We start from the raw sequence: 26182 nt of genomic DNA on the forward strand, positions 1-26182 counted from the left end.
ACAGGCCTCAGATAGCTGTGGAAAGATAAGGTCCGCTTTGAGTCGCTCTCTCTTTCGGGGGCACCGAGACGAGAGCAACGTCTGGGGCTCCGAGTGGAGTGGCGGGTGCCACGGCCCAAGCCACCTGCGCGGCGGCTCCTCCCACGACCCCGGGAACCCGGCGTCCAGGCAGGTGGTGGGCCAAAGAACAGGCCTCCCATGCCTCAGCGTCGAGCGTGTTCTCCGAAAAAGGTTCTTTTTGAAAACAAAGAGCCCCGAGGCGCGCTCGCCACCCGTGCCTGCCCCGCGTGTGAGCTTTGCTGCTCGTCAAACGCTCTGCTTGGAAGTGGTTTTCACACTAATATTTCATTGGCGGTGTTTTACTCAGTGGGTATTTTAGATTCGGGATCCACACGAAACACTCTCCTTGCAGTTTGTCAAAACATTTCATTAGGAGAAAATCGTGAAAGTCAAAGCCAGGAAGAGTTCGCAGAGTAGAATTGGCGATACGGGGTAGAGTCAGCCTCGACTCCTCAGTGTTTACCTTTCAGGAGTCAGGGTGCAGAGTCGCCGTCTGTCGGGGCGGAGGGTTCGCCCGGTAGAGTGTGCGGGCTCCATGTGCATCTCCAGTCACTTCGTTTACACACCCCCTACTTCCCAAAGAGATTGGGGAGCAGCTTTCCCAATGAGCTCTGTGGCGAAGCTATAAAATGTCATTAAAAATTAACCCGAGAGCCCAGGCCTTGGCCCAGACCCAGCACCGGGAGCGCCGTTTCTGCGAGACACGGCTGTGGCTCGCTGGGCCACACTTGCCCCGGCGGCCCGTGCCCCAAGGACGAGCCACTGTGCCCTGCCCCCGCTCGGGTGGCCAGCGTTGTCCTCCTCTTTCCTGAAGGGCCACCCGACAAGACTCCTCCGCCAACGAGAGCCCTGCCCACGGCACCGCCGCCCCGCTCCGTGCCGCCCGCCGACCCGCGCAGGAACGACCGGCCGCGGCCACCGCGGCCGCCCACGGGCCGGCCCGCGGCCCCCGGGGCCAAGCCCAGCATCTGCGACGGGGACTTCAACACCCTGGCCGTCCTGCGCAGGGAGATGTTCGTCTTCAAGGTAGGGGCCCGCGTGCCCTGCTCCGGCCGGGGCCAGGGCCGAGGCGCGCGATGGGGCCTGTTCGCGTTGGCCCGGCGCCGGGGCGGGTGGGGGAGAGCGAGCGGCAGCCGGGGATGGCGGGGGCGGGTGAGGGGCGAGTCCGGACGTGCGCGGGAGCCGTGGGGCGCGTTGCCCGGGGCGCCCCGCGGCCCAGACCGCTCCGGTGGGGTCTGCGGCCGAGCAGCCTGGGGCGCGTCCCGGCTTCTCTGGTTGGGCGTTGGACCCAGCTCGTCCACCGTCTCCTTTAGAAAGGTCGCAAGCTAAAACCGACCTCACGCGTGTCACCTTAGCGCCGCGGCTTCTCCGCCCGAGCTCGACCCGGCCGTGGGTCCAGGCCGGTTCTCATGTCGAGAAGTGCAGAGGGTGCGGTACTGACAGACAGCGTCTTCCTCAAAACCAGTCTTAAACCAGTCTTCAATGTGGTGGCCTCGGACTGTTAAAAGAGTCACATTTCACCACTACTATCTACGTAAAAATAGAATAACATGCTCTCTTTTGAAGGACACGGATCAATAAATAATGAAATATTGTCCCACTTATGCAGAACTTGCTGCCGACCAGAGGCTATACTTTAAAAATATAGATTTCATGTAATTTCTAGTGGGCAAAGTGCTCTATGTCCCTTATTGGATAATAAGGTCTGGATTTGATATAATATGCATCATGCTCTCCAGGAAAAATCTATCCTGCCAAATCCCTTGAATGCATTTTTGAGTTCCCTAAATGCCCTACGACGCCGATTAGATATGTCCTGTTCAATTTAAGTAGATGAATCAACGTGCAAGGAGTAAAATTAAACAGTTTATGAGGCTTTTTTGTCCATTCTACAAGTCACCTAATGACAAGTGGAGGATTTTATTTTCGGGGTTTTGGTTGAATTTTAAGTCTCCGCTTTATCCCTTGAAATCCCGGTGATGTCACTGAGGTGGCCCCGTGTCTGAGAACACGGTGGGCATTGACTCCGGGCGCCTCTCGTCGTCCTTCCGTCTGTCCGACTGGTCCAGTGGCCCCTCATCTGTGCCGTGGCTCAGCGTCCGGTCAGGATGGAGTGAGCTCGGGAAGTGGGGGCGAGACAGGCCGGCAGCTGCGTCACTCACCACAGCCCTCACCTGGGGTCCCCGTGCTGTGTGAAACTATCTGTAAAGATAACTTTTAGCTGCATGGAGGTCACAGAAAAGGGCTCCAGTTCTTTCAGTGTAAGGCAAAGGAATGGAATGATTTGTTGTTGTTGTTATATCATTTTACTCGATGAATGATTAAAAACATTCTGTTGGCAGAGAATCTAAGGAAATATACTCAGAGAAAGCGCGCTGCACCGGGCACCTAAAATCGCCCTGGGTCGCCCTCGATTCTGTCTGCCGGGAGCACTGCCTGGTGCCACCAGGTACGTCGCCCTCGGCGAGACCCGCCTCGGAGCAGGTTCATGGCCCTCGTCCCGCGGGACAGAATCGTAGTCCTTCCAGTGTCTTAGCTGAACATTCGCGGAGGCAGCCGGAATCTTGCACAATACTGCATTTCCGTGGCAGTTTGTTGGTTTTCAATGTATGTGTATTCGATGATGGCTTAAGATTTACTCCCTGAAACCTCGGATCCCGTCGGTGGCACGTCCCGGCACATGTGTGCGTCCCGTGGCATGGGTCCCTGACCCCGCTCTCGTCGCTGTGGCCTGCGGCGACTTTAAACATTCAGCCAGCTCTTGAAATTTCTTAGAAGTACCGATTCATTGTATCTGTTGCAAGAGATACACGTATGCGCATTTAAAACAAAGTAGAGGTCACTCACCATTATTTGCAAATTATGTGGTCATCTACCTGAAAAATTTCATGAAAATGAACAGAAAAAAATTAAAACTACTAACATTATTATGACATATGTCATGAGCCATAGTAAAAAAAAAAATTGAAATAGAGCTTTTCTATTGAGCACCAATACTATATCATTAAAAAATAATTTTCTTGACATAAAAAAGTAACTCGTAGGATTAAACTTAACTAGGAATGGCTGGTCCCCAGGCGGCGTTCAGTAAAGGATTTGTTCCGTGGGCGCTGTTTTCACCTCCGACTCTGTCTTCTGTGCAGCTAATTTCTGCTGGGTGGTCCTCGAGGGGTTTGTCTGTCCTTCTGTATGTGCTTCTGCGCTACTTCAGCGTTTCAGAGCATCATGTATTTTGCGTTTATTTACGTGATTATTTTAAAGAAACTACAGATAGTGTCAATAGCAGTTGAGTAAGATTGAAAGAATGTTTAGGGTTTAAACTACAGCCTTATCATGTCTCATAGCAGGAAATACGCAGTTTCCAAAACAATAACCCATGCGAGGTTATTCATCTGGAAAATAATGAAGTAAATCTAAAATGAACAATGGTGTTCATTGCGGCTTTCTTGCCAGTGGGGAAAAATTTTGCAAACAACCAAATTATCCAGTAATACGGTAGTGGTGTCGGAAATAGCAGTACATCAACTCGGTGGACTATATAATGCAATCTGTTGAAAGTTTAATTTTGGAGACTGCATGAAACAATGAGACATGATTATGATGTACACACAAATGAAACAGTAAAATACAAAATCGTATGTACGATGAATTGCATCATTTGAAGCATGTGTTGACGGCACAGAAATTCTAGAAAAATGACGTCAGGCCAATTGTAGAGCGACGGAATTGTGTGTGGAACTCCTAAAGTGTGCGCTGCTGTGACGATGTGTGTGTGGTTAACAGCCCCAAACACAGTGGCGTGAAGGAAGCTCGCTCGCCGTGCGGGGTGGCGGGGAAGCGCGTCATGGCAGACGGGAGCCGTAACCGCGTCCGCTGGGACTCTCAGCCGTGACTGGCTGGGTCGTCCAGTGCTGGACGGTCTGTGCCCACGGCACGCTAACCTTGAGTAGAGGCGGCCTCTCGCGGATCCAGTTAATGTCTGTTTATCTCCAGTCGCGCCATTACGAAGGCACCAGCCACTGCAGCAGTGGTCCCCAGCCTTTCCGCGCTGGGGACCGGGGCTCCTGCGACACTCCGGAGCCTGAGGAGCTGAGGCGGCGGCGCTGGCGCCGGGGGCGGCTGCAGACAGCCCCCCACCCCCGCCCGCATATCCCCCAGGCCGCGGTGGGGCGAAGCCGTGAACTTGTTAAAATGTGTGTCCTGTGTGTATCGACCTTGCTTCGCTACTGATCCCACAAACAAGGTCAAAGAGAGGGTCAGAAGCAAGCCGCGGGGGGACCTCTGAACCTGCGGGGCGGGCGGAGGCTGCGAGCCGCGCCCTCGCCAGCGCCGTGGACACGGGTCCCCACGGGTCTGCCCCCATTTCAGCATTTCTAAGACAGATGCAACGCTGAAATGGATAGGGAGGTTTATTGGCTGTACTTACGGCGATTAAGGTAAAGGATTTATTGCAAGAGCCCACGTATTTATTATTTCTACAATGAGAGCAAAACCGTGGTCACATAATCCTTTCGGCGTGTGATCGCGCGAGTTCGGCTGGGGCTTCGTTTGGGAACCTGGCGCGGCCCCCGCGGTCGGCCTTCCTGGCGCCGCGGCCGGCTTTGCTTCCGCACGCCTCGCCCGGGGCCCGGTCGGGTGGGCGCCGGGCGCCTCCTGCCACACAACCCCTTGCTCAGCAGTCAGCGAGTTCCGCATTCCCAGCCGCGTGTCTGCTGGCATGTCGGGTTCGCTAGTTTTTAAATCCGTAATCTCGTACTTCACCCTCGGCAGAAACGCTCACTGCGCAGTGAACAGCTGGCCTGGCCCGCGCCGGGCCGTGGCGCGCGGGTCGTACCTGGGGGCCGTGTCTTCGGGAACGGTGGGGCTGGCCGCACCAGGACAGCCAGCCGTGGGTGACATCGCTGGGGGGCTCCGGGTGCTGTGCCGGCCCCGGGCCTGGACGCCGAGTCCCTCAAGCGTGCCGACGAGTGACGCTCGGATACTGACCGGACCCGCAGGCGGGGCCCGGCCCCCGGCTGTTGTCACACGTGGACACCGGCCGCACCCCAAGGACGCGGAGCCTCGAGGTTGCCCTGCGACGTCCTGCGGCTGAGGTCCGTGAGCGTGTGGGGCCCTTCCCATTGAGTGGCTTGGGGTCCCCCGAACCTGCAGCCGGTGCTTGAGGCGAGGTGGTCTCCTCCCTCGGACCCTGTGGTGGGGCTGCCGTGCCGGCGGCCGGGCAGGTGGGGATTGTGCCCGAAGGTCAGTGTGGCTGGCCTGAGGGAGGCGACCGCACCCACACTGCCCGGACTTCTGAGACTCGGCGCGTCTAGCTCAGACTCGACGTCGGAAACTTGCTCGGCTTGCACATCGTCGTGGCCCCGCCTCGGGCCTGAACGCGGCGACTCAGCAAGCGGGCGTCGTGAAGGCCTCGCCACGCAGCCTGGTTTGCAGACGGGGAGGGCGGGGCCCGTGTCCCGGCCGCAGGCTCGATGCTCCCGTGGTTTGAGCAGAATGCTCAAGAAGCACGGATCACGTAGAAATCCTCCTTGGCAACTTATTTACTGAGGCTCAGTAGAGATCGGATTCCGATTTAAGTTAAATATGTGTTTTTTCCCTTCAAACAGTAAAAATTTAAACCGAAGTCGTAAAACGTTTTCCCTGATTCCATTTTCAAAACTCAGTAGGAAGCTGAACGAGCAGACGTTCCGGGAGAGGTCACCGCAGGGCACTGGTAGGGGACCTCGGGGGTGGCAGGCCGTGGGGGACCCTCGGTGCACGGGCAGGGGCTGGACCCGCGCCTCCCTCGCGCCAGGACGGTCTCTGCGGAGGCCGCGTGCACCAGGCTCAGAGCCCCACGTGACCCCGCCCTGCTGCGCGCGACGGGCACTGTCACCCCCAGAGTCTGCAGGGTGCGGTGTGCCCTTAAACCCCCAGGACGAGGCAGTGCTGTGCTGGTCCCCACATGCTGCGGGGGGCGCGAGGGCTTTGCGCCCCGCCTCTTCCGTTCCCGTGAGAGTTGTGTCTTGCGATGGCATAAATCTCCTGTTATATTTTTATAAATTAAAAAACGGCTTTTTTAGCCCTGGGTCTGGGCTTTGTAAATGAAGAGCAGTGACAGGGAGAAGTGTACCATTTCTTCTGGTTACTTTAAAAATCGTTTTATAGTTTTTGTCAACAGTTTTGAAAATAAAACAATAACCCATCTAATTTGGCATTAAAAATAATGTTAATTAAAAAATGAGTTAACAATATCATTAGTTAATATTGGTTTTCTCTCTTCTAATACCAATCAGCAATTTCATAAAATTATAATGAATTTCTTTACAAATTAGCCTGCACCTTAGTAATAGTTCAAAAATAATCTCCATACGTTATTTGGGTAGTAATAATATTTGTCCGTAGACTGGTTATCCAGCATGTATCTGTCATTTGCAGGGATTTCATTAGGGTCCATCCAGGAAGCCACCACCAAACGGTGATTTTAAACTGAAGCATGTTTGGGAAAGAGAGATGCACGTAATTATCCTACGTTAAAAATACGCTGTCCTGCTGCCCAGGAACCCACAGCACGTGCTCGTGTCACATGCAGAATAAGGAGTTCTTTCTGTTCCTCCGGGTCGCGCGCCCCGCCCTGGTCACGGCCCAGGCAGGCCGCACCCCGAACCAGCGCCCCCCGCATCCGAGTGGGGTGCAGCGTGCGTTGGGCGGACTCGGGCGTGGCATAGACGCCGCTTTCTCGAGGGTCTTTAATTCTGCGTTTCGACCAGGAACATTTATAGCATCGTTGAAGTTGCTCGTATATACTTGAAAATCAAAGGGAAAAATACCGTTCGAAGTTGTGTCTTGTGTTCAGCTGTGACGCAGACTCTCCCGGAGCGAGGCGAGAGCCTGCGGCGTTTGTGCACGGCCGTCCGGGCAGCCCGAGACGGTGTCTCTGCTGCTGTGACAAACGCTATTTGGGGATATTTGTCAGAGAGTGACAGTTATTTTCTTAGCTTTTTTTTTTTTTTAGTATTGTTTCATTTGTAAGAAAAATAAAAGTACGAAGAACAACTAAAATCCGGATACAGAAGAAAATTAAGGTAGTGTAGATCGGAACCACATTGCACTTCGAGACGCCGCGGATGGCCGGGGGGAGCCGGCCGGCCCCGGCTGGGCCGTCCCTCCGCTCCCAGGCCCAGCTGCTGGGTTTGTGGGGCCGGCCATGTCCCTGGTCCAGGCTCCAAGGACTCAGTCAACAAACTAGGGGCACAAAAGACGGGCTGGTTCATGAGCTAAAGTGACAGCTTACCAATCACAGTGACATCTGTAATTATCACAAAGAAAGCTGCAGTCGGCGCCGTGTGATGAGCGGTCGACCGTGCTCCGGGGCAGGCGGGCCGTCGCGGTGGCCCTGGGGCCGCTGTTCCTGTCGTCACCGCCGCCCGTGGGGGAGGGCACGCGGGTCCCACGTGTGCGTGTCCGGGATGCAGGCTCTCTGGGCCGTGCTCACCAGCCCCTGGCCAAAATCCGCCCGTTTTTACAGCCTTTTCTAGACAACGAGCAGTCAAAACCGCCCATCTGCAAACTGCACTAGGACAGGGTGTGCAGGACCTGACGCTTGCGCGCGCTGTAATACCGCCAGGCGCCCACTCCGCGTCTGCCCCGCGTCTCCCGAGCGGGCTGCCGCCGACCACCCGCCGAGCTCGTCGGTGACAGGCGAACCTCGCATTTCACTTGCATAGAGGTAAATTATGTGAACAACATGCAACTTTAAAGTCACTATATTTCAGACATAAAATTTGGGGAATATTAATGACAGATCAAATCGGGAGAGGGAAGTAAATGTATTTTTTTTTTGAAAAATGCCTTTATATTTCACAAAAGCGTATTTCCACCATGAAAAACTTTAATCTCCGTCTCCTGCCAATTGCTCGTCGAGGCATCCGTGTGATGAGGTTTCCCACGGTGACGGCCGTGCCTGGCCGGCTGCTCGGGTCTGCGCCGTTGGGCGCGAAATCCTCCCCCTTCACGTCAGCGGAGGGGGCGGTCACGTAGAGGCGTGGGCGCCGCGGCGGGGAGCGGCCGGGCAGCCCTGCGGAAGTTCGGGGCCGGGGCCGGGACAGGTGGGGCGGGGCCGCCCGGGCCGAGGAGGTGGCCGCTCACCGAGCTTTGACAGCAGCAACGTCCCGGCTCTCGGCGTCAAGCACAGCATCCCCGCCCGAGCCGAGGGCCCGAGCGTTCTCTCGGCCGCCCGCCGGCCCCTGCCGCCTGGCACCTCTGCCGTCTGGCACAGGATGTTATTCTGTGAGCTGCGCAGAGACCTGGAAACAAATCGGGATGGGAAAAGTCGTGACGCCCGCAGGGACTAACGCCACCCCGTTCGACGTAGCCGTCAGTCACGGGTGGCTGTCAGGCCCCGGAAACGCGGCGGGTGTAGGCGAGGAGCTAATTTTTAAAATCGTATCGAAGTATTCGAAACGACGTAGCCATGTGTGGATAATGGCTCTCATACTGGCAGAGCAGACTTCACGAATAAGTTTTAAATAATTTATCGGTGTCTTAGCCCGATAAATTAATTAGTCCTTTAAAACTCTGAAGCCACACCCTCGGAGTATTAATAAGATAAAAATGGAATTTTTGTATCTTAGTTTGCAGTACATTGGTTAAAAGGGTCTTTACGTACAGTGCATGCCTAATGACTCGGTCATGTGGCCGCTGCCCGGCCCGTCTGCGTCTTCTCAGGCTGGAGGACGGCTCGCGCCCCTCTGACTGTGGGGTGGTGGGCGACAGTCTGCACGGGGCGTTGGCCTCCGCGCCGGCCGTGTTCCGTGGCCACGGTCACAGCGTCCACCGCTTCTGACAGGAAGCAGCAGCTGTGGCAGGTCTGGGGGAGGGGGGAGAAGCAACCGCAGCAGCTTGGGGGCCACGTGGCGTCCACGGCGGCGACTTCAAAGAAACCACTTCGCAGCAGCGGGCGGCTGGTCACTAGCAGTAGGAAATACTGACTCTGTCGTACGTATCAACAATTAAAATCACCGAGTCCCCAAATGAAGTTACTGTAGCTGAAAAATGAATTTTGGAAGATTAATAAGAAGAGGAAAAAAGACTTTCCCATTTCCGAGATTTTCCAGAAACAGTGTAGATACTTCTGTGGGTCTGAGGTTGGTGTTTGGTAGAGTCGGTTTTGTATAAACCCAGTTACATGAGATACATTCGACCTCTGAAGCTAGTAATTATTTCAATATCACCCAAGGCCGTATCTATTTTTCTTTTCGGTCATCAACTTTAGCTTTGGAATTGAATGGAACAACGCATATTTTCTAAATATCTATAAAAATGTGTAGTGCATACACGGTTTAGTAACAACCATTAATATACAAGTAACTTTTTAAATTGTCAAATAATGGACAATTTTTGCCAATGAGTTTGAGCACCAAAATACAGGTGAACCGGGGCATATGTCGCCAACTTGCTCACTCAGTTTCCCCTCTAGAAAATAATGGTCTAAATGTTGCCCGATATAAAAAAAGTTACAATCTGAGCCACAAATACCTAACATTTAGAAACACTGTTATCGATACAAAATCATTTATATATATATATATTTAATATGAGGTAGAAAGAATACTCATAAAATTAAGTAAAACAATCCTCTTTAATAACGTTTTTTAAAATATAAATCCATTTTAGTTCCATTAAAATTGTATTTGCTTCACACAATAATCGATAACCAACTTTTCAGGCATAGACGTGTGACAAAGCAAGATTCATTTAGTTCACAGTAGCTATAAAACCAGTTACAGCTGCACATTCTTTTTTAACCACACAATAAAAATCAAGGGAGGTGGGAAAGGTTAGAAACCTTGCAAGGAATGTAAATAGGAATCTATTTCTATTTTTATGCATGGAATAGAGAAAATTAAGCTGCTTGTCAGAATAAGCCGGTTCCCTGCCCTCCCTCCTGCGTGAGTGACTCACACTCACCTCCTGAGGAAACGTCGCCGTTGAGCCGGGAGCAACTGTGTCACCTGCTTGTTTGAAGGTTTCACGTGGAGTCACCTCTGGATTTGAACACTTCTGTTTTCCAGCACCTCACTCGGCTTCTTTGTTACCTGTGGCGCACTCTGTCCGCGTGGCCCTTTCACTGTGGGACCCTGGGACCCGAGTCCCATTTCTACACTCACTGCGACACCGAGCCCGGGGCGGCCCCTGGTCCGCGCCAGCGGCTCCGCCGCCGAAACCCTCGTCCGCCTGTTCTGACCTGTCAGCGTGGGCCACAGGCACCCGACGCCTGCCGGGACCCCACGGGACCCAGGACGCGGGACCCACGGGCGCGAGCGGTGGCTCTCAACCCCCTCCTCGCCGGGCCCTCCGTTTCCATGTCTTCTCCACAGACGTCGTGTGGGCCGGGGAGGTGGGGGCCGCCCCAGCCAGCAGCTGCCTCTGCACCCGAGGGGACGCGGCCCCCTGCTCTGGTCACCGCGGCGACCGCCCCCTCCACACGCCCTGGCTCCCCCTCCCCCATGGCGGGGCCACCGTCACCCGGCACGGGTCACCTACAGGCCCGGGGTGTGGGTGGGCTGACGTCCTCCCTCCGACGCCCCGAGGTCGCCTCCCCTGGCCCCCCTAGAGGCTTCGCGGCTCCCCGGCTCCGGAACCTTCCAGGTGCGGGAGAGGCGCGGCCTGTCTGGTGCAGGGGCCGCGCCCGGGTGCCAAGCGTCTGCCCCGGCCCCGCTTCCAGGCCTGGACCCCGGTGTCCCGTGACCCGTCGCCAGGTGCCCGGGGCTCTGAGGACCACGTGGCCCGCGCTGTCCCGTGCTCTGCGGTGCGGCCGGCCAGCGAGCTCCTTCCCCCGTCCGCTGCAGAGGTCGCTGCGGGGTCCCTCCGTCCTCCCCTCCAGCGGAGTCCCGGGGCGGCCGGCCGGCCCCGCTCTGTCGCACGTGGGTCTGCCAGGGCCGGGTTGAAGGAAGGGCCGTCCCCGCGGAGCTCCCGCCAGGCGGCCGCTGGGGCCGTTGCCCAGCAGGCGCGGGCTCAGGTGCGGCCGCGCTGCCGTCATGGCAACAGTGTCGCCCAGGGACTCGCGCTGTGGGATCCGGGGACGTGTCCCCTGCTCCACCCCTGTCCCTCGGCACCGCCAGGTCCCCACGGGCCTCCCGCCCGACGAGCGGGTGGGGCGCGCGGTCCCTGCCAGACGCCTCCCCGGGGCCTGCGCGTCCGCTCGGAGCTGCCCTGCAGCGGGGGACGCCAGTCTCCAGCCCCAGCGCAGCCTCCGTGCGTGCGGAGCGCCCGGGCACAGAGCAGCTGACGGGAGGGGAGCCACGCGCCCCCCCCCCCCCCGCAGCATGGCCGAGTCACCCGCCTGGTCCCGCAGGACGCTGCGGGCGGGGTGCCGTGGGGATCGGCGCAGGGTCACCTGAAGGGCAGGACGAGCCTTTGGGAAGCAGAGACACGAAGGTCCCTGGAGGAGTGAGGCCTGAGGGAGCCTGCAAAGGATGGCAATGCGATGTCCCCTCCCGGGGTGTGGGTGTAGGGGCCGCGGAGGGGCCCGGGGACACACGCCGGCCCCTGCGTCCGGCCGAGGAGAAGAGTCGCCCACGTGTCTCTGTGGCTCCCGGGCTGTGCCGTCTCCCGACACGGGGCCGGGCAGGGCGGCCGCGGGGGTCAGACGGGAGCGGCCGCAGGGCTCTGGTGGGCGGTTGGTGACCTGGCTGCACTGCCCTGTGCGCCGTGAGCCAGACAGCCCTGCACGCCGTTCGGCAGGAGCCTGGCTTTTATTGTAAAGGACACATTTCCTTCAGGTCGGAAACGGAGCCACTGCTGGTCAGCGTGTGGCTTCTGCCCCCGCGCCCCCCGCGCCCCCCCGCACCCCCTCTGCAGCTCCTCATTCCACACGGTCTCAGCCGGTTTTCCTCACCAGAAGCCGGTGGGCACCTGCGCGTGTGCACGTAGCGTCTTAGGATCTATGTCACAACGATTTAAGAATATTTTATGTGGAGATGGGCGTGATTTTCACAACCAGTTAAAAGCCCTCGTTTCGGCTCGATAAAAAGCCTGTTTTTCTTCTGAGTTATCAGGATGTCACGTGCTCACAGACTAGGCGTACATGCCCATCTATGTTTTCCTGGATCGATCTTGTCATGAGGAGCTTTGCATCCTAAGGTCAGGTCAGATGTGCGCTGCGTGTGGATCAGAACGTCTGCTTCGGGCCGCCCGGCGCCAGGAACACCTTCAGCAGACGGTTAATGATGGAAGACGACGTTGGGCCAGACCAGCTCACGCCGAAGTCTGAAGAGGGACAAGACCACCTGAGCAGAACTGTGAACGGGAAAGCTGGGGCGACCAGTTTCAAACTAACCTTAACACTAACAACCACGTCTTCAAAGCCAGGTCCCCAGAGTCCCTCCGCACAGCCGTCCCACCGTGAGTCAGCTGTGAGCTTGTGGTCGTGCACCGATGCTCTCCACCACGGCGACATCTGTTAGGAGCAGCAGAGACAGGACGTGACATCACAGCCGCTGACTAAGCGACTTCCTGCTTCCTGTGTGGGTGGCGGAGGTTAGTGGAGAGACGGCGCTGACAGCAGGGGCAGTGCCCCTCCTCAGGGGCCCCCGACTGTGCCGCTCGGAACGATTTAAACGCGAAAAGGTTCATTTTCACCATGCCACCTGAAATCCAAGAGTCCTCAGTAGAGCGTGGGTGTGTGAGCAGCTGAGGCGAGCCTGTTTGCACCAGGGGCCTGGGAGGCCGTCCAGCGAGTCACTCACTGACGTCTGCGTGGAGACGGCAGGGTGGGGGCCCCGAGCCAGCGCCCCGTGGTGCGCGGCGGCCTGTGCCGCGGGGGCCCCGAGCCGGCGTGGCACCGACGTGGGTAACAAGGGCCGGGGTAAAGTCAAATGCCAAATTCAGATTTATTGGAAACTAATTTTGAAATATACCTAGTTTTTCTAATATTAAAGCACTTTCAGTAGTCTCTACATTATTCGGAAATTTTCACTAGCAACCAATTTAATATCATTAGATGCATCTTTTTTTTTTTTTTGTGGGTCGGCTAACTGTTAATTCAGCAGCATTTACAAACACCTGCTCTGGGCAAGTCAGGGTTATTCACTGGCTCAGAGGAGACACTTCTGTCTAAAGCGGCCTCTGCTGTGACCGGCGGAGGGCAGTGTGCAGGCTGGAGTCCACTCCCATGGTTTTATTTTGAGGTGACTGTTCGTTTGGGGTGACCATCTAACCCCGCCCCACTGGGACCCCGGGAGGGTGACCGAGGACTCGGCCGTGATTCTGCGGGACGGCGTGGGGTCTGGCCATGTGCCAGGCCCCGAGGTGCCCGCCTGTGCCCGGCCGCGCTCGGGTCCTGGCGAGCGGGCGGCAGGGGTCCGGGCGCGGTGCATGCCGCGCGGGGCGCGTTTTCAGGGTTTCTGGGCAGCCGCGTTGTTCGGGGCCCTGCGGGAAGCCGTGTCCTGTCACGCCGCGGGCGGCGACGGGGACGCGGCTGAGACGCCCTCTGCTCGCTCCGCAGGACCAGTGGTTCTGGCGCGTCAGGAACAACCGGGTGATGGACGGCTACCCCATGCAGATCACGTACTTCTGGCGGGGCCTGCCGCCCGGCATCGACGCCGTCTACGAGAACAGCGATGGCAACTTCGTCTTCTTCAAAGGTGAGGCCGCGGCGCCTTCACGGAGGGTGGCTTCTCGTTTGGCAGCTCACGTCTCAGTCAAACTTAGGAGTCGTTGAGGTTGCATAGAATTTTTATATTTCGCTTAAAAGTACCCAAGAAAGTGACGTGAATGAGTCAGGGAGTGGCTTGCAGGCCGCTCCCCACTAAGCGAGGCGCCCGCGCGGCGTTTCCAGGCCTTGCGGCGGGGGCCGCGCCGTCTCTCCGACTTCCCCTGGTCGGGGCGGTGCGTGTCCAGGCGGTGACAGGAGCTGCTCTGTGGCAGGAAGCAGCGCCCAGTTCCCTGCTCTCCCCAGGCGTCCTGAGCTCGTCGTTTCCCGGAGCGACGGGTCAGCAGCTCGCCTGGCATGTGGAAGGCAGGCCACCTCGTGACCTCGGGCGGCTCCAGGCTCGCCGTCCTGCACACTCGCAGGCGCTCGGCGACGAGTCCGCAGCCCGCGGGAGCTGAGGGGAGCCCGCCGGGCTGCAGGGCGGCCGGACCGTGCGCGGGGCATGCCCCAGCTGCGTCTGGGGGCCGAGCGGCTGGGCACAGGGCGGGGGGCCGGGGTACGTGCTCCCCTGGGTGGAGGGCCACTGGGCACGCCCCCGGGGAGGGAGGTCGGGGCCGTGGGCAGCACTGGGGGCTGCTGATCCCAGAGCAGGCAGGACGGGCGTGTGGGGCTCGGGGAGCCGCACTCACAGCGAGGACCGGGCTGCTGAGTACGCGGAGCGTTGCCTGCGGGTCACGCTGTCCTCAGCCAGTCCCCGGGGCGGGGGTGGCACCTGGGCTCCTGGAGCCGGGCAGCAGCCCCCCAGCCTGTCTCTGTCTCCAGCCAAAATGTAATAACATGGATCAGATTTATCTTCCCACCGCAAACAACCAAACGTTAGGCAAAGTACGCAAAACGCTGATTTCCACGACAGAATGCATTTCCCTCTGCATCCTGTCAAGTGCGGTGTCCACTGGGCCCATTCTTCCGCCGGGTCCAGAAAGCGTCAGCCTCCTGCGGAGTCCGGTAAACGCCTGTCCTCGGCCACACAGGCAGCATCTTCCCCGAGGACCAGGCCGTCTCATGGAAGGTGCTTAAAAATCCAACTTCCCTATGTAAAAAGAGAAAGAAAGAAAAAAAGAAAGAAAAAATATTTGGTTATGACTCTCACATGCTCAAAATCTAAAACATAGAGACGAAGTCACTTCGGGATTCGTGGGTGAAAACCTTGGTGCATCAGCACATAAAAGGAGCTGGGTCATTGTTTTTCCTGAACAAATACTTGAGAATTAAGTGTATAACTCATAATCATTGTCATTTTCTTGAATTCTATGCCACGAATACTCAGCAGGCAAGATGTTTTCTCAATTTTTTGTGTACAATTAACTGCTGGGATCTCATCATGCACCTTAACAGCAAATGTTTGCTGATGAGTTTTGTGTTTTGCTTCGTTTTTAAAAGGAGACTATAACTACATTAAAACAAAACAAAACAAAACAAAACAAAAAAACCACGAATAGAGTTCTACAGTGAAAGGCTGAGTGTTTCTCCCTGCTTTTTTCCGAAAACACCTGACCGACAGTGTAGAGAAGTGTTTCCAAGACACATTTAAAACAAATGAGCTTTGATACAGTAACAGGCATTTCCTGGAAGAGCTGTAACCCTTCTCTTTTCTCGCACGTCACCCGCTGAGCCGGCCAGACCTGTCAGCCGAGCTGGTGTGAACATCCCTTGTGCAAAGGGCCCTCGTGGGCTGTGGGTGGGTTGCCAGTTGGGGCAGCCACTGTGGGCAGTGGTGTGGAGGGTCCTCAAAAAGCTAACGGCAGAGCTGTCCCATGACCCAGCAGTCCCACCTCTGGGCGTCTGTCCAAAGAAACCCAGACGCTAACTCAAAAAGGCGTCTAGGCCGTGCTCAGCACAGCATCGGGCCGCGCGGGAGTCGCAGGCGACCAGTGGGCGGGGGGAGGGGGGGTCGTGCGCAGCGGAACGTGTCTCGGCCGCACGAGGACGACCCGCGCCGTGACCGTTCGGGTGGACCTCGAGAGTGTTACGCTGAGTGAAATAATGTCTCAGGAGTTCACGTACGTGCGCCACCTAAAACTCGAAACGCACGAGGCGGGCAGGAGCTAGAGGACAGGCTGGCGCTGGCCACAGCGGGCGGGGGCCAAGTGCGGACTCGCATTAAGTGGGCGTCCCGGGCGTGGGCGCGGCCCGGCGCCTCTAGTCGGCCCCGTTGGCATCCTGGAAAGCCGCTGAGACGCGATCTTCGTTCCCACCATGAGGAATGAGACTGTCCCTCCGGGCGGGGACGATGCCAGCCACACTGATCTCGCTTTTGCAGCGCGTCCAAGTCCCAAGTATCGCGCTGTGCTCCTGAGACTAATGCAATGTTCAGCGTTGACTCACCTGAGGGTGGACAGCCCGCCATTCACTGGGAGGCATTGGCCACTCCGGGGGAGATGGCCGGAGGCCGCCAGGGGCTGCCGGGGTCCGTGGTGGGGTGGGCCGCGGGGCTCGACGAGGTGCTGTCCGTGGGGAGTTTCCGGACGACACTGGAACTCACAGAAGTCTGTCTTCTTCCCGGCGTTGTCCATGCTCCAGCCATTCGGACGAGGGTAGAATGAAAACCCTCCGTCCGTGACCTGCCTTGGGAAGAACGACGGCCTGACAGCTGGAGTTGGGGCAAACGGGGTGGCTTTGCAGGCGGGGGCGGGGGGCAGTGGGGGACAGTGGAGTCAGAACCAGCGCGGCGGGGAGGGCGTCCAGCGGCGCCCGCCCTCGAGGGCCCCTCCGCCCGGGTGCGGGGCTGGTTCCTCCTGCGGGTCACAGGCCTCTTCCCGCCTCAGCAAGTCCCCAACCACTGAGCAGCTGCCCACCGGACCCCCCGGGAAGTGACTCCACGGCCGCGTCCCAGCTGCACCTGCTGCCGCTCCTCCCGGATTCCGCGAAAAGCCACTGTGAATGCGTCCGGCTGCCGGCTTAAACTGCTGTCCCGCGTCTGGTCTTGTGTCTTCCAGGTAACAAATACTGGGTGTTCAAGGACACGACCCTCCAGCCTGGGTACCCCCACGACCTGGTGACGCTCGGGAGCGGGGTCCCCCCGCACGGCATCGACTCGGCCATCTGGTGGGAGGACGTCGGGAAGACCTACTTCTTCAAGGGGGACCGGTCAGTGTGCTGCATGGGGGCGGTCACCGGGTGCGGGCGGGGACAGTGACCGTGCGGGGCGGTCACCGGGCGCGGGCGGGGACAGCGACCGTGCGGGGCGGTCACCGGGCGCGGGCGGGGACAGCGACCGTGCGGGGCGGTCACCGGGCGCGGGCGGGGACAGCGACCGTGCGGGGCGGTCACCGGGCGCGGGCGGGGACAGTGACCGTGCGGGGCGGTCACCGCGTGCGGGCGGGGACAGTGACCGTGTGGGGCGGTCACCGCGTGCGGGCGGGGACAGTGACCGTGCGTGTTGTCCACCGTGGCGCGGGCGGGACGTGACCGTAGCGGGTTGGTCACCGGGTGCGGGCGGGGACAGTGACCGTGGCTGTGTTGTTCACCTGTGGCTTGCGGGGACAGTGTACCGTGGCGGGGGCGGTCACCGGGTGCGGGCGGGGACAGTGACCGTGCGGGGCGGTCACCGGGCGCGGGCGGGGACAGCGACCGTGCGGGGCGGTCACCGGTGCGGGCGGGGACAGTGACCGTGTGGGGCGGTCCACCGGTTGCGGGCGGGGACAGTGACCGTGGCGGGCGGTCACCGGGCGCGGGCGTGGACAGTGACCGTGTGGGGTGCGTCGGGGCGGGGCGGGGACAGTGACCGTGCGGGGCGGTCACCTGTGTGCGGGCGGGACAGTGACCGTGCGGGGCGGTCACCGGCGCTGGGGCGGGGACAGTGACCGTGGGCGGGGCGGTCACCGGGTCGGCGGGCGGGGACAGTGACCGTGTCGGGGCGGTCGCCGGCGCGGTCGGGGACAGTGACCGTGCTGGGGCTGTCGCCTGGCGCGGGCGGGGACAGTGACCGTGCGGGCGGTGCCGGCGCTGGGCGGGACAGTGACCGTGCGGGGCGGTCGCCGGGCGCTTGCCGGGGACATTGACCGTGCGGGGCGGTCGCCGGGGCGCTTGCGGGGACATTGGACCGTGCGGGGGCGGTCGCGGGCGCGGGCGGGGACAGTGACCGTGTGGGGCGGTCACCGCGTGCGGGCGGGGACAGTGACCGTGTGGGGCGGTCACCGGGTGCATCGTAAACATCAGGTGGATGTTGATCTCTGGCTTGCAGTAGCTCCGGGGCACACGTGGCCCCACCCCTGCCCACTTTGAGATACATTACATGTAAAATGTAAGTCGAAGGCTTTATTTTTATAAATTCCAATTAATATTTGGCTTAAAAAGTAATGAAAATGAAACATCTAATTTTAATTACACTATTACCAGCTGCGTCCAAATGTGACACTCATAAGTAGCCTTGTTGGTATAGAGAAGGACCTGAGTGTGCCATTTACACATAAATTTAAAGTACGCGCACACACATATTAACACACATGCAAATAACAGTCCTGAATGTCCGGCAAGTTTGCACTGAGTCTCCCTTACACTCCTGATGTAACATAACCCTATGAAATGTCAGGAGAACAGAAAGTAAGTATAGAAACATGATTTATTTTGCAATTTGTAATTTTTGATTGCAGATGATTTCAAATACTGAGCTTTGTCTTTGAAACAGAAAGATCTTATCATTTGCCTCCGTAGATTAGAACGTAGACTTTTAAATTTATTCTATGACTTACTTTCTACATTTCAATTTTGAATACATGCAGACTTTAATCCACTGTCATGAAGCTAAGATTTTGCTAAATATTTCTTACTAAACCACAAAACAAAAAAGGTCTATCAAAGAAAAGTTTTTTTTTTAAAAGTGGAAGATATTACTTACCGCCCCCAAAGCACATGCTCTCCGGGGAGACGGGAGTGCGGTAGAGAGGAAAGAAGCTGACAGGGAGTGACAGCCTGGTGGCCGCTCACGGAGTTCGGTCTGCAGACTCGGAGCCGGGTCTCCAAGGTGACGGCCCTCCGGGACGCGGCCCTCGACCCCAGCTGCTCTAATGGCTCCAGTGTCCCCTTTCAGGACCCGGTGTGGTCCCGAGCTGTGCGGCTGGCTGGTTGGTTGGTGGTTTTTGGCACAGAGGGCGGGAACCCAAGGTGGAGAAGATGCGCAGGACAGTTAACGCCCGTGGGGCAGAATGCGAGGGCTCAGCTCCCCGACGGTTCTCACCAGGGTTTCCAGACGGTGATGAGGACCACTTCATGACCAAATAGCCGTTTTTTTGACTCATGCAAGTATGACTTTTCAGAATGTTTCCATTCTAGAAATTTAGTACCTACTGAAAAATTTAAGTGTAGAAATGACCTGTAGGCTATCTGAAGTCAGTGAAATCAATGAAGAGTAGATACAAAATTTATAACAGAATAAAGACTTTAGTAAATGGGAAAAAGACTTTTAGTTCATTTATCTCCTACTTGAGAAGCTGCATGTAAAATACAATAAAATACTTAGAAGTAATACTTTGATTTTAAGTTCTATTTAAATAACTGCTTTTATAGATTTAAAAAAAAACTTTAAAACAGGATTCAATTAGTTTTCGTGTGTGTGCTCTTACATGAGATGTTATGAGTTATGGGCATTTGTAAACAGATTACTTCATATTCGTGTAATTATGTAACTCCGAAGTCAAACGTGTATCAGCCCATCATGCTGGATTGAAACTTCAGAGAGACGACACAGCACCCGCCTCAGACTCGGCCACCGCAGCGGCCGTCACCCCGCGCGAGGAGCCAGGGGGCTGTCGTTCGCCAACGCCGTGTGCGCACGCGCTCACCGGCTTGCCCGTTCCGTGACTTTCCACGCGTCCTTTGGAGAGCGGACACTGAACGTGTATCTGTCCTTCCCGGTTCCCCGACTTCTCCCTCACGGCCTTCGGGAGCGGGCGGCTCAGAGGCCCGGGGCTGGGAGCGGAGGCCGCTGCCCAGCGAGATGAGCCTCTGCGGGGGCGCCCGGCGGGCCCCGGGGGTGTCCAGCGCCACCGTCTCCGCGCCGCTGGACCTCCGCCCTGGGCCCTCGCCCGCGGCTCCTGGCGCACGCTGCTTCTCGGCCACATGCTGGTCCGCTCGGCGTTTCGCTCTAAAAGGCTGCGTTTCTGATCGGCTCCCAGCATCTCACAGGCTTGTCCTAGCTCCTTGCACAAACTCCAGTCTGCGCTGCACCTCTGAAACCTGAAGGTGTTTTCAAAGACAGGGCGCCCTGGCAGGTGCCCCCGTGAAGGGGCCGCCACAGAAACCACAGGTCGGGATCGGGAGGACCAGCCCGATGGCCCGCCTACCTGTCCTCCGCGGACAGACCCCACGAGGTCCCCTCACGTCTCCAGAAACTTCACCTGGCCTCCCCGCCGGGCCCGGGTGACAGGGCTCATTGACAAGTGCCTGTGGCCAACTCCCTAGGACGTTTCCGAAGCCACCCGTCTCTCCTTGCCGTGACGCTGCGGACAGCAGACGCACCGACGTTGAGTTTGCGTGTGAGGTTTCGGGGACCCCACAGTGAACCCTCCTCTCAGCCGAGGCTCTCCACGGGTCCAGACCAGGAGACTGTCCGGAAGGACCTGGAAAATCTCTCTCCGATCACAGGCAAACGCCCGAGGGGAAACGCGCGACGGGCGCTGCTTCCCGAGGCGCGTTGGCCACACGCCAGCAGATGGTGCAGACGCGCGGGAAAAAGGTGGTTTTTCAAATAAATGAATTTGGAAAACATGTTTGTTCTACACAGAGAGGAGAATAGAGGCTGTCAAATCAGACAAATGGTATCGACTCCGCCAGCCGGTCGCCGTCCTCCGCGAACCCCCCAGGCGGGGCCGGCGATGGCCGCCGCACGGAGTCCGGGGCCCCCCGCCAGCCCCGAGGTGGGCGACGTCGCTGCGAACTGCCATGGGTTACCCCGGTTGTTTCAGCCCTTCAGAACGTTCTAGACACGACCTGTTTGATTCTGAGAGCGCGCGGACACTAACGAGGGGTCCCCTGGGGGCCGGCAGCTCTGTGGGCGTGGCCGAGGGCCGCCCGTGCGGGGCGGCTCCGCACCCCACCCTCGGCAGCCTCGCCTCTGTTTCCCCTCTGTACGCCGGGGCTCCAGTCAAGACCCGCCCGAGGCCGACAGTCCCCGGCTCCACGCCAGCTGGGCGGCATCTCGAGTCGCAGGACTGCTCCAGACGCATGGGTCACCCCGCCCGGCGGCCCCGCCGCCTCCCCTGGCGGCCGCGCGCGAGTCGAACTCCGCCCCGTTCTCTCGCCCTGCGCTCGGCCCTGCGCTCGGGTCAGGCGCCTGGGTGTCTGCAGCCCTCGAACCACCACCACCCCGGCCGCCCACGCTCGAGCCCGGGGGTCGCCACGGCGACCTCCTGCCCGGTGCCCCTGCTCCGCCTCCGGCCATCTAAGCCACAGCAGCAGCACTGAGCTCCTTCCGCGCTCAGCCACAGCCTGAAGCCCCGCCTCTCGAAGCCGGGGGTGGCGGCGATTGGCGGTGATGGTGACGGTGGTGGTGACAGTGACCTGGTGGCGGTGATGGTGACATTGATGGTGACAGTGGCGGTGGCAGTGACCTGGTGGCGGTGACCTGGTGGCGGTGACCTGGTGGCGGTGGCGTCACGGCTCTCAGGGGCGCCCGCGGGTTTGCTCTGGCGCCAGGGCCGGTCTGGTCTGCGATGCCGGTTCCACTCTGACCTTGGGCGCTGTTCCTTCCTCGCGTCCGGTCGCCCGGCTGCACCGCGGACGCTCCGGCCAGCGCCTGCTGCGGGCTCAGCGCGCACGCGGTGCTCTCAGGGCGCTCGCTCCCCGAGGTGCCCTGAGTTGCCCCCACCCCGCTCCCTGCTCAGAGGCAGCGCGTCAGAGGCTCCCCGCCCGCAGGTCGAACGGCTGGTCCCAGCCCGTGGCTCCCTGCAGGTCACGCGCCCCCCGCGCATGGCATGCATTTGTTGCGCCGTTGGGGCTTTGCCCATAAGCCCTACACATCCTGAAACACGGGGCTGACGAGGGCCCGGGTGCTCTTCCAGGTCCTACGCCTGGCACCTGCATTAATGCCGGGGGCACAGCGATGCTCGGTAGGTGAACGAATCAGTAAGATTCTGTTCGAGGTTCTTTCAAAAAAGGGTTCTGCTTCCTACGTAAGATTCAAGAGAAGAGGCTGACGCTGCCCTTCTGAACCACAGAGGTGCTGGCGCTGTTCATTACTTGCGGCAGCCGAATGCGCAGCAGCGTAGCCGCCGGGAACGGCCGGAGGTGCCTGGCGCGGCGCCTCCGAGCGGCAGGGCGGCCGCCCACGCGTGTGCTTGTCTCCACCCCCAGGTACTGGCGGTACAGCGAGGAGATGAAGACCATGGACCCCGGCTACCCCAAGCCCATCACGGTCTGGAAGGGCGTCCCCGACTCTCCCCAGGGAGCCTTCGTGCACAAGGAGAACGGTAGGCGTGTGCGCGGGCCCCGGCTCCCTGCGTCCCAACCTCGGTCTACTTAGTTCTTAAGAAAAAGCGGAGGTGGCTTTTTAAATGGGGTGGAAGTCGCCTCACCCAGGCCACCGGGACGCGCGTGAGGGAGGCAGACATGCGCGAGGCGGGAGCCGTGGCCAACTGGCCGAGTGGCCGGGCGCAGGCCTGGCGGCGGGCCGCGGCTGCTCGCGGGGCGCTTCGGCCCAGGGCGCCGGCCGGCAGGGAGGCGTCTCGGGCGTGCGGTCCCGCCGGGTGTCCCGCGGGCGGCCGGCCCAGTGGTGGCCGCCCCTGCTCCTGGCGGACGCACCGCCTGACCGTCCCTTCGCGCGGGGATTAGCGGCCGGACGGTTTCCTTCTATTCGGAACTTAGTTTCCTTTCCACGTAGCAAAGAGTAAGTTTGTAAAACAGTGACAGAGCTCGCTGGGAAAGGCGTGCAGGCGACAGGAGGGCGGGGCGCGCCGAGCCGGTGCTCCGCCCCCGCGCCGGTGCTCCGCCCCCGCCCCCGTCCCCGCCCCGCGGCGCGAGGGCCCGGCCACCTCGCGGGGTGTGCCGCAGGCCGGCCCGGGCCGTTCCCTGCCGTCGCTCCGGACGCCGCTCCCCGGCGCGCAGCAGGTCCCTCGCCCGAGCCCCACTCAGACGACGCAGGCTCTGACCTCAGGCTCGGGTGGCGCAGTTTCCTCCCTGCGGGAGCATGGCAGCCTGATTGGCCGGGACTAAGAGCCAGAGGCGGCCGGCTCCAGCTGCTGGCTTCCGGCTCGCAGCATAAGCGGCGCCTCCCCCTGCTCTGGAGTCCGCTGAATCCCAGCACCAACGCGGCCCCTCCAGCGTGCCGAGGCTTGGCAGGGCCTCTGCGTTGCTTCCTCCAAGCTCGTCGAGTTGTTGCTTTGGGTCTCATTAGCGCGATCAGACCCCAGCTCCCTGCAGAAGCATGCGAAGCGACACACCTTTCACTCGGCAAGGTGCCCTGTTGGCAAAACTGCCCTTCGAAGCTCAAAGCGACCGCAGGTTTTGTGGCACTGAACAGAGTGACTTCCAAAACGAAGTGACCCGAAGTGACGGGCTCCTCTGGCTGAAATTCTCGAGCTGCCAGCCTGCGGCTTGTTTGGGCAGTGACCTCTCACAGACTGTCCGCGTCCCCAGGGAACGCTGTTCACAGGCGGGTCCCTGAAGGCGCCCAGCTGGGGACGTCACTCGCCTTCCGGCTCCACAGCTAGACGGGGATTTAAACCCTGTTCCCGCCAGGACCTGTGTGGCTTCTTACCTGCGAGCCTCAGCACCTCGCCTGAATGGAGCAGGTGATTGGTCGGCCGGTGGCCACAAGGACTGTCACTTGCTAAGTTCCCCGCACAGCGCGGCTTCCACGGGGTGTGGCGCAGGCGCAGTGACTACGGCAGTGAACTGTCTCTTCTTTGTCTCTTGAACTTTAGCTCAAAGCTAGAATTAAGTCAGTGGCGGCGTCACAAAGAAACTTGACACGAAGGGGTCACGGACGGGAAGAACAAATGCTGGACGGGTGCCCAACAGGACGGCAAGCGCCCCGGGACTCCTCCTGAGAGCAGCACACGTGTGTGCGGTGCAGCTGCTGAGCTGTGGCCGCGTCCGCGACCTGCAGCCGTGAAGGTTTGGAACGCGACGCGCCCTTGTGGCTGTCCCCTCGTGCCTCCCGCACAAGCCTCCCGCCGTGGAGCGGGCGGCAGGACCACCCATGGAGCTGCGAACTTCTTCACACTCTACTCCGTTAATTCTTTACTCTGAAAGGGCTGATAATGGCCTGAGAAGTTTTGTGAAGTACAGCTAGGTGACAGTTAACGAAGTTAAGTAGATGAGAAAGTTAAGTAACGAGAGAAAAGAAGACCAGAGCGGGCACGGCCCGGAGCCACGGCCCGGAGCCACGAGACCCCACGCTACCCGCCACGGAGGGCATGACTTGCGGTTCGCTGTGCTTTCTTGTCCGCGTGACAAGGCCGAGCTTGGTCGAGGGGGGGCTCTGCCATGTCCCATGAGGTGACCCCAGGGAGGCCTCCGGGAACGTGTGGCACTGTCCCCGGTGGCAGCCGCGGCCGCCCAGGCTGGTCCGTAAGGCGAGCAGCGTCTCTCCGCACAGGGGGCCTTCGTTACGTGGTGTGCTCTGTGCCGCCATGCAGCCCGTGAGCAGGGGGTGGTGCTCTTATCCCCGTGGAGATGGGTGTGCAGACCCTCCTCCCAGAGGCACATCCTGGCCAGTGCTGCGGGCAGCAGCAGGTGCGGCCTCACGGCCGGTCCGCGTGGACGACAGGCGGGCTCAGAGTAGTGCTCTCGCCTGTGCACAGCAAGGGGCCAGAGGCCGCGCGTGCGCAGCCCGTCGAGTTGGGTCGGGTCGGGTTGTGTGGCCCGTCGGGTTGGGTGGCCTGTCGGGCTGAATCGTGTATGTGGCCTGTCGGGTCGGGTCACATGCGTGTGGCCTGTCGGGTCGGGTGGCCCGTCGGGTCTCGCGCGCGCGGCCCGGGGGGCTGGGTTCCTGGGTGACCCGCTGTCGCCAGCAACTGTCCTGTGTTCTGCCCCCGGCCAGGCTTCACGTACTTCTACAAAGGGAAGGAGTACTGGAAGTTCAACAACCAGATGCTCAAGGTGGAGCCCGGCTTCCCCAGGTCCATCCTCAAGGACTTCATGGGCTGCGACGGGGCCATGGACAGGGACAAGGAAGGACACAGCCCGCCGGACGACGTGGACATCGTCATCAAACTGGACAACACGGCCAGCACTGTGAAGGCCATCGCCATCGCCATCCCCTGCACGCTGGCCCTGTGCCTGCTGGTGCTGGTCTACACCGTGCTGCAGTTCAAGCGCAAGGGGGCCCCGCGCCACATACTGTACTGCAAGCGCTCCATGCAGGAGTGGGTGTGACGCCCGCCCGCGGGGCCCGCTGGCCGCAGAGGAGGCGAGCGCTGCTCCGCGGGTGCCCGGCGGGCAGGTGGCGGCCTGGGCCGGGGGGCCTTTCAGACCTGGAGCTGCGCCCGAGCGGAGCCGGTCGTGGGGGCTCCACGCACAGCTCCTGTGCCCCCGGCCCTTTGTCCTTCCTCGTCATCCAGGCCTTTCCTCTGCACGTGCAGCGCCCAGCGGGTGTTCGGGAGTGAGTCCCGAGGAGAGAAGAGGCGCCTCCTTCCGGGTTGACGGCACTGTCTCCTTCGAGCTCAGCCCCGTCTGGGGAGGGGAAGCAAAACGGATTAGAAAAGGTTCCACAGAGACCGCAGCTGACCTTTCAGGAAAGTGCGAAGACCCCAAACAGCTTCGTCTCCAAAGAAGATGGCGCTCTGGCCGCTGGGGAAGCGCCCTGCTCCCCGCGAGGCCGGCCGCGCCCCGCACCCGAGGGGCCAACTCTGCAATATGGAAACAGCCTTAATGACACGTCGTTTTCCGTTGTCCGCAGCTGTTCTCAGCCGCGTCCCCCGCGCCCCGCCACCCCGCGCTCAGAGCCGCGCTCCCGTGGGCGCCGCCCGCCCCTGCCGCGGCAGTGCGGCGACCCCGCCCCCAGCTGCGTGAGGCCTGGCCCGGGCCTTCCCTGGGTCTGTCATTGCAGCAGAGTGAGAAGCGCTACGTCCCTAAGGAGGGGCAGTGGCAGCCGTCCCATCCGGCTGCACATCAGCCGCGCGTCCGGTGACCCTGCGAGGACTGCCAGATCACCTTTCAGAGTCGCAGGCTGTCGGTCTTGCTCCTTGGTGGCCTGTCCACCTGGGCAGCGGTGGCAGCAGGCACAGGTTCAAGGTCAGGTTTTTAAAACAGATATCCTATAGCCCATGTAATTTTTAAGTGATTTACGGTACTACAGAAATGCATTTATGACAGAGATGATGTTACTTGCCAAAACATTTCCTGGCAAATAAAAAGGTATTTTATTAAGTATCTTGTAAGAGCGGAATTTTATTTGAACACCTGCTGATAACAGCCCAAGTCTTCTCTTCTGTTAAACACGCCAAATGCCTAAGTCCCACGGGGCCACCGCACTCCGGGCAGCGCGCGGCG

General features: G+C 59.5%; 1 protein-coding gene across 2 annotated transcripts in view; it reads left to right on the plus strand.

The window, feature by feature from the left end:
* Nucleotides 1–25656, plus strand: part of MMP16 (matrix metallopeptidase 16) — a 120830-nt gene extending 95174 nt beyond the window's left edge. For both annotated transcript variants that reach the window (XM_036232744.1, XM_036232745.1), the window contains 5 exons: nucleotides 875–1086; nucleotides 13547–13685; nucleotides 16690–16840; nucleotides 22043–22158; nucleotides 24732–25656. In XM_036232744.1, coding sequence (XP_036088637.1) covers nucleotides 875–1086; nucleotides 13547–13685; nucleotides 16690–16840; nucleotides 22043–22158; nucleotides 24732–25066 — 953 coding nt within the window. In that variant the 3' untranslated portion in view covers nucleotides 25067–25656. The remainder of the gene's footprint in view (nucleotides 1–874; nucleotides 1087–13546; nucleotides 13686–16689; nucleotides 16841–22042; nucleotides 22159–24731) is intronic.
* Nucleotides 25657–26182: the final 526 nt, after the last annotated feature.

This window comes from Rousettus aegyptiacus, unplaced genomic scaffold, assembly GCF_014176215.1.
Source record: "Rousettus aegyptiacus isolate mRouAeg1 unplaced genomic scaffold, mRouAeg1.p scaffold_m13_p_15, whole genome shotgun sequence".
Taxonomy (NCBI): Eukaryota; Metazoa; Chordata; class Mammalia; order Chiroptera; family Pteropodidae; genus Rousettus; species Rousettus aegyptiacus.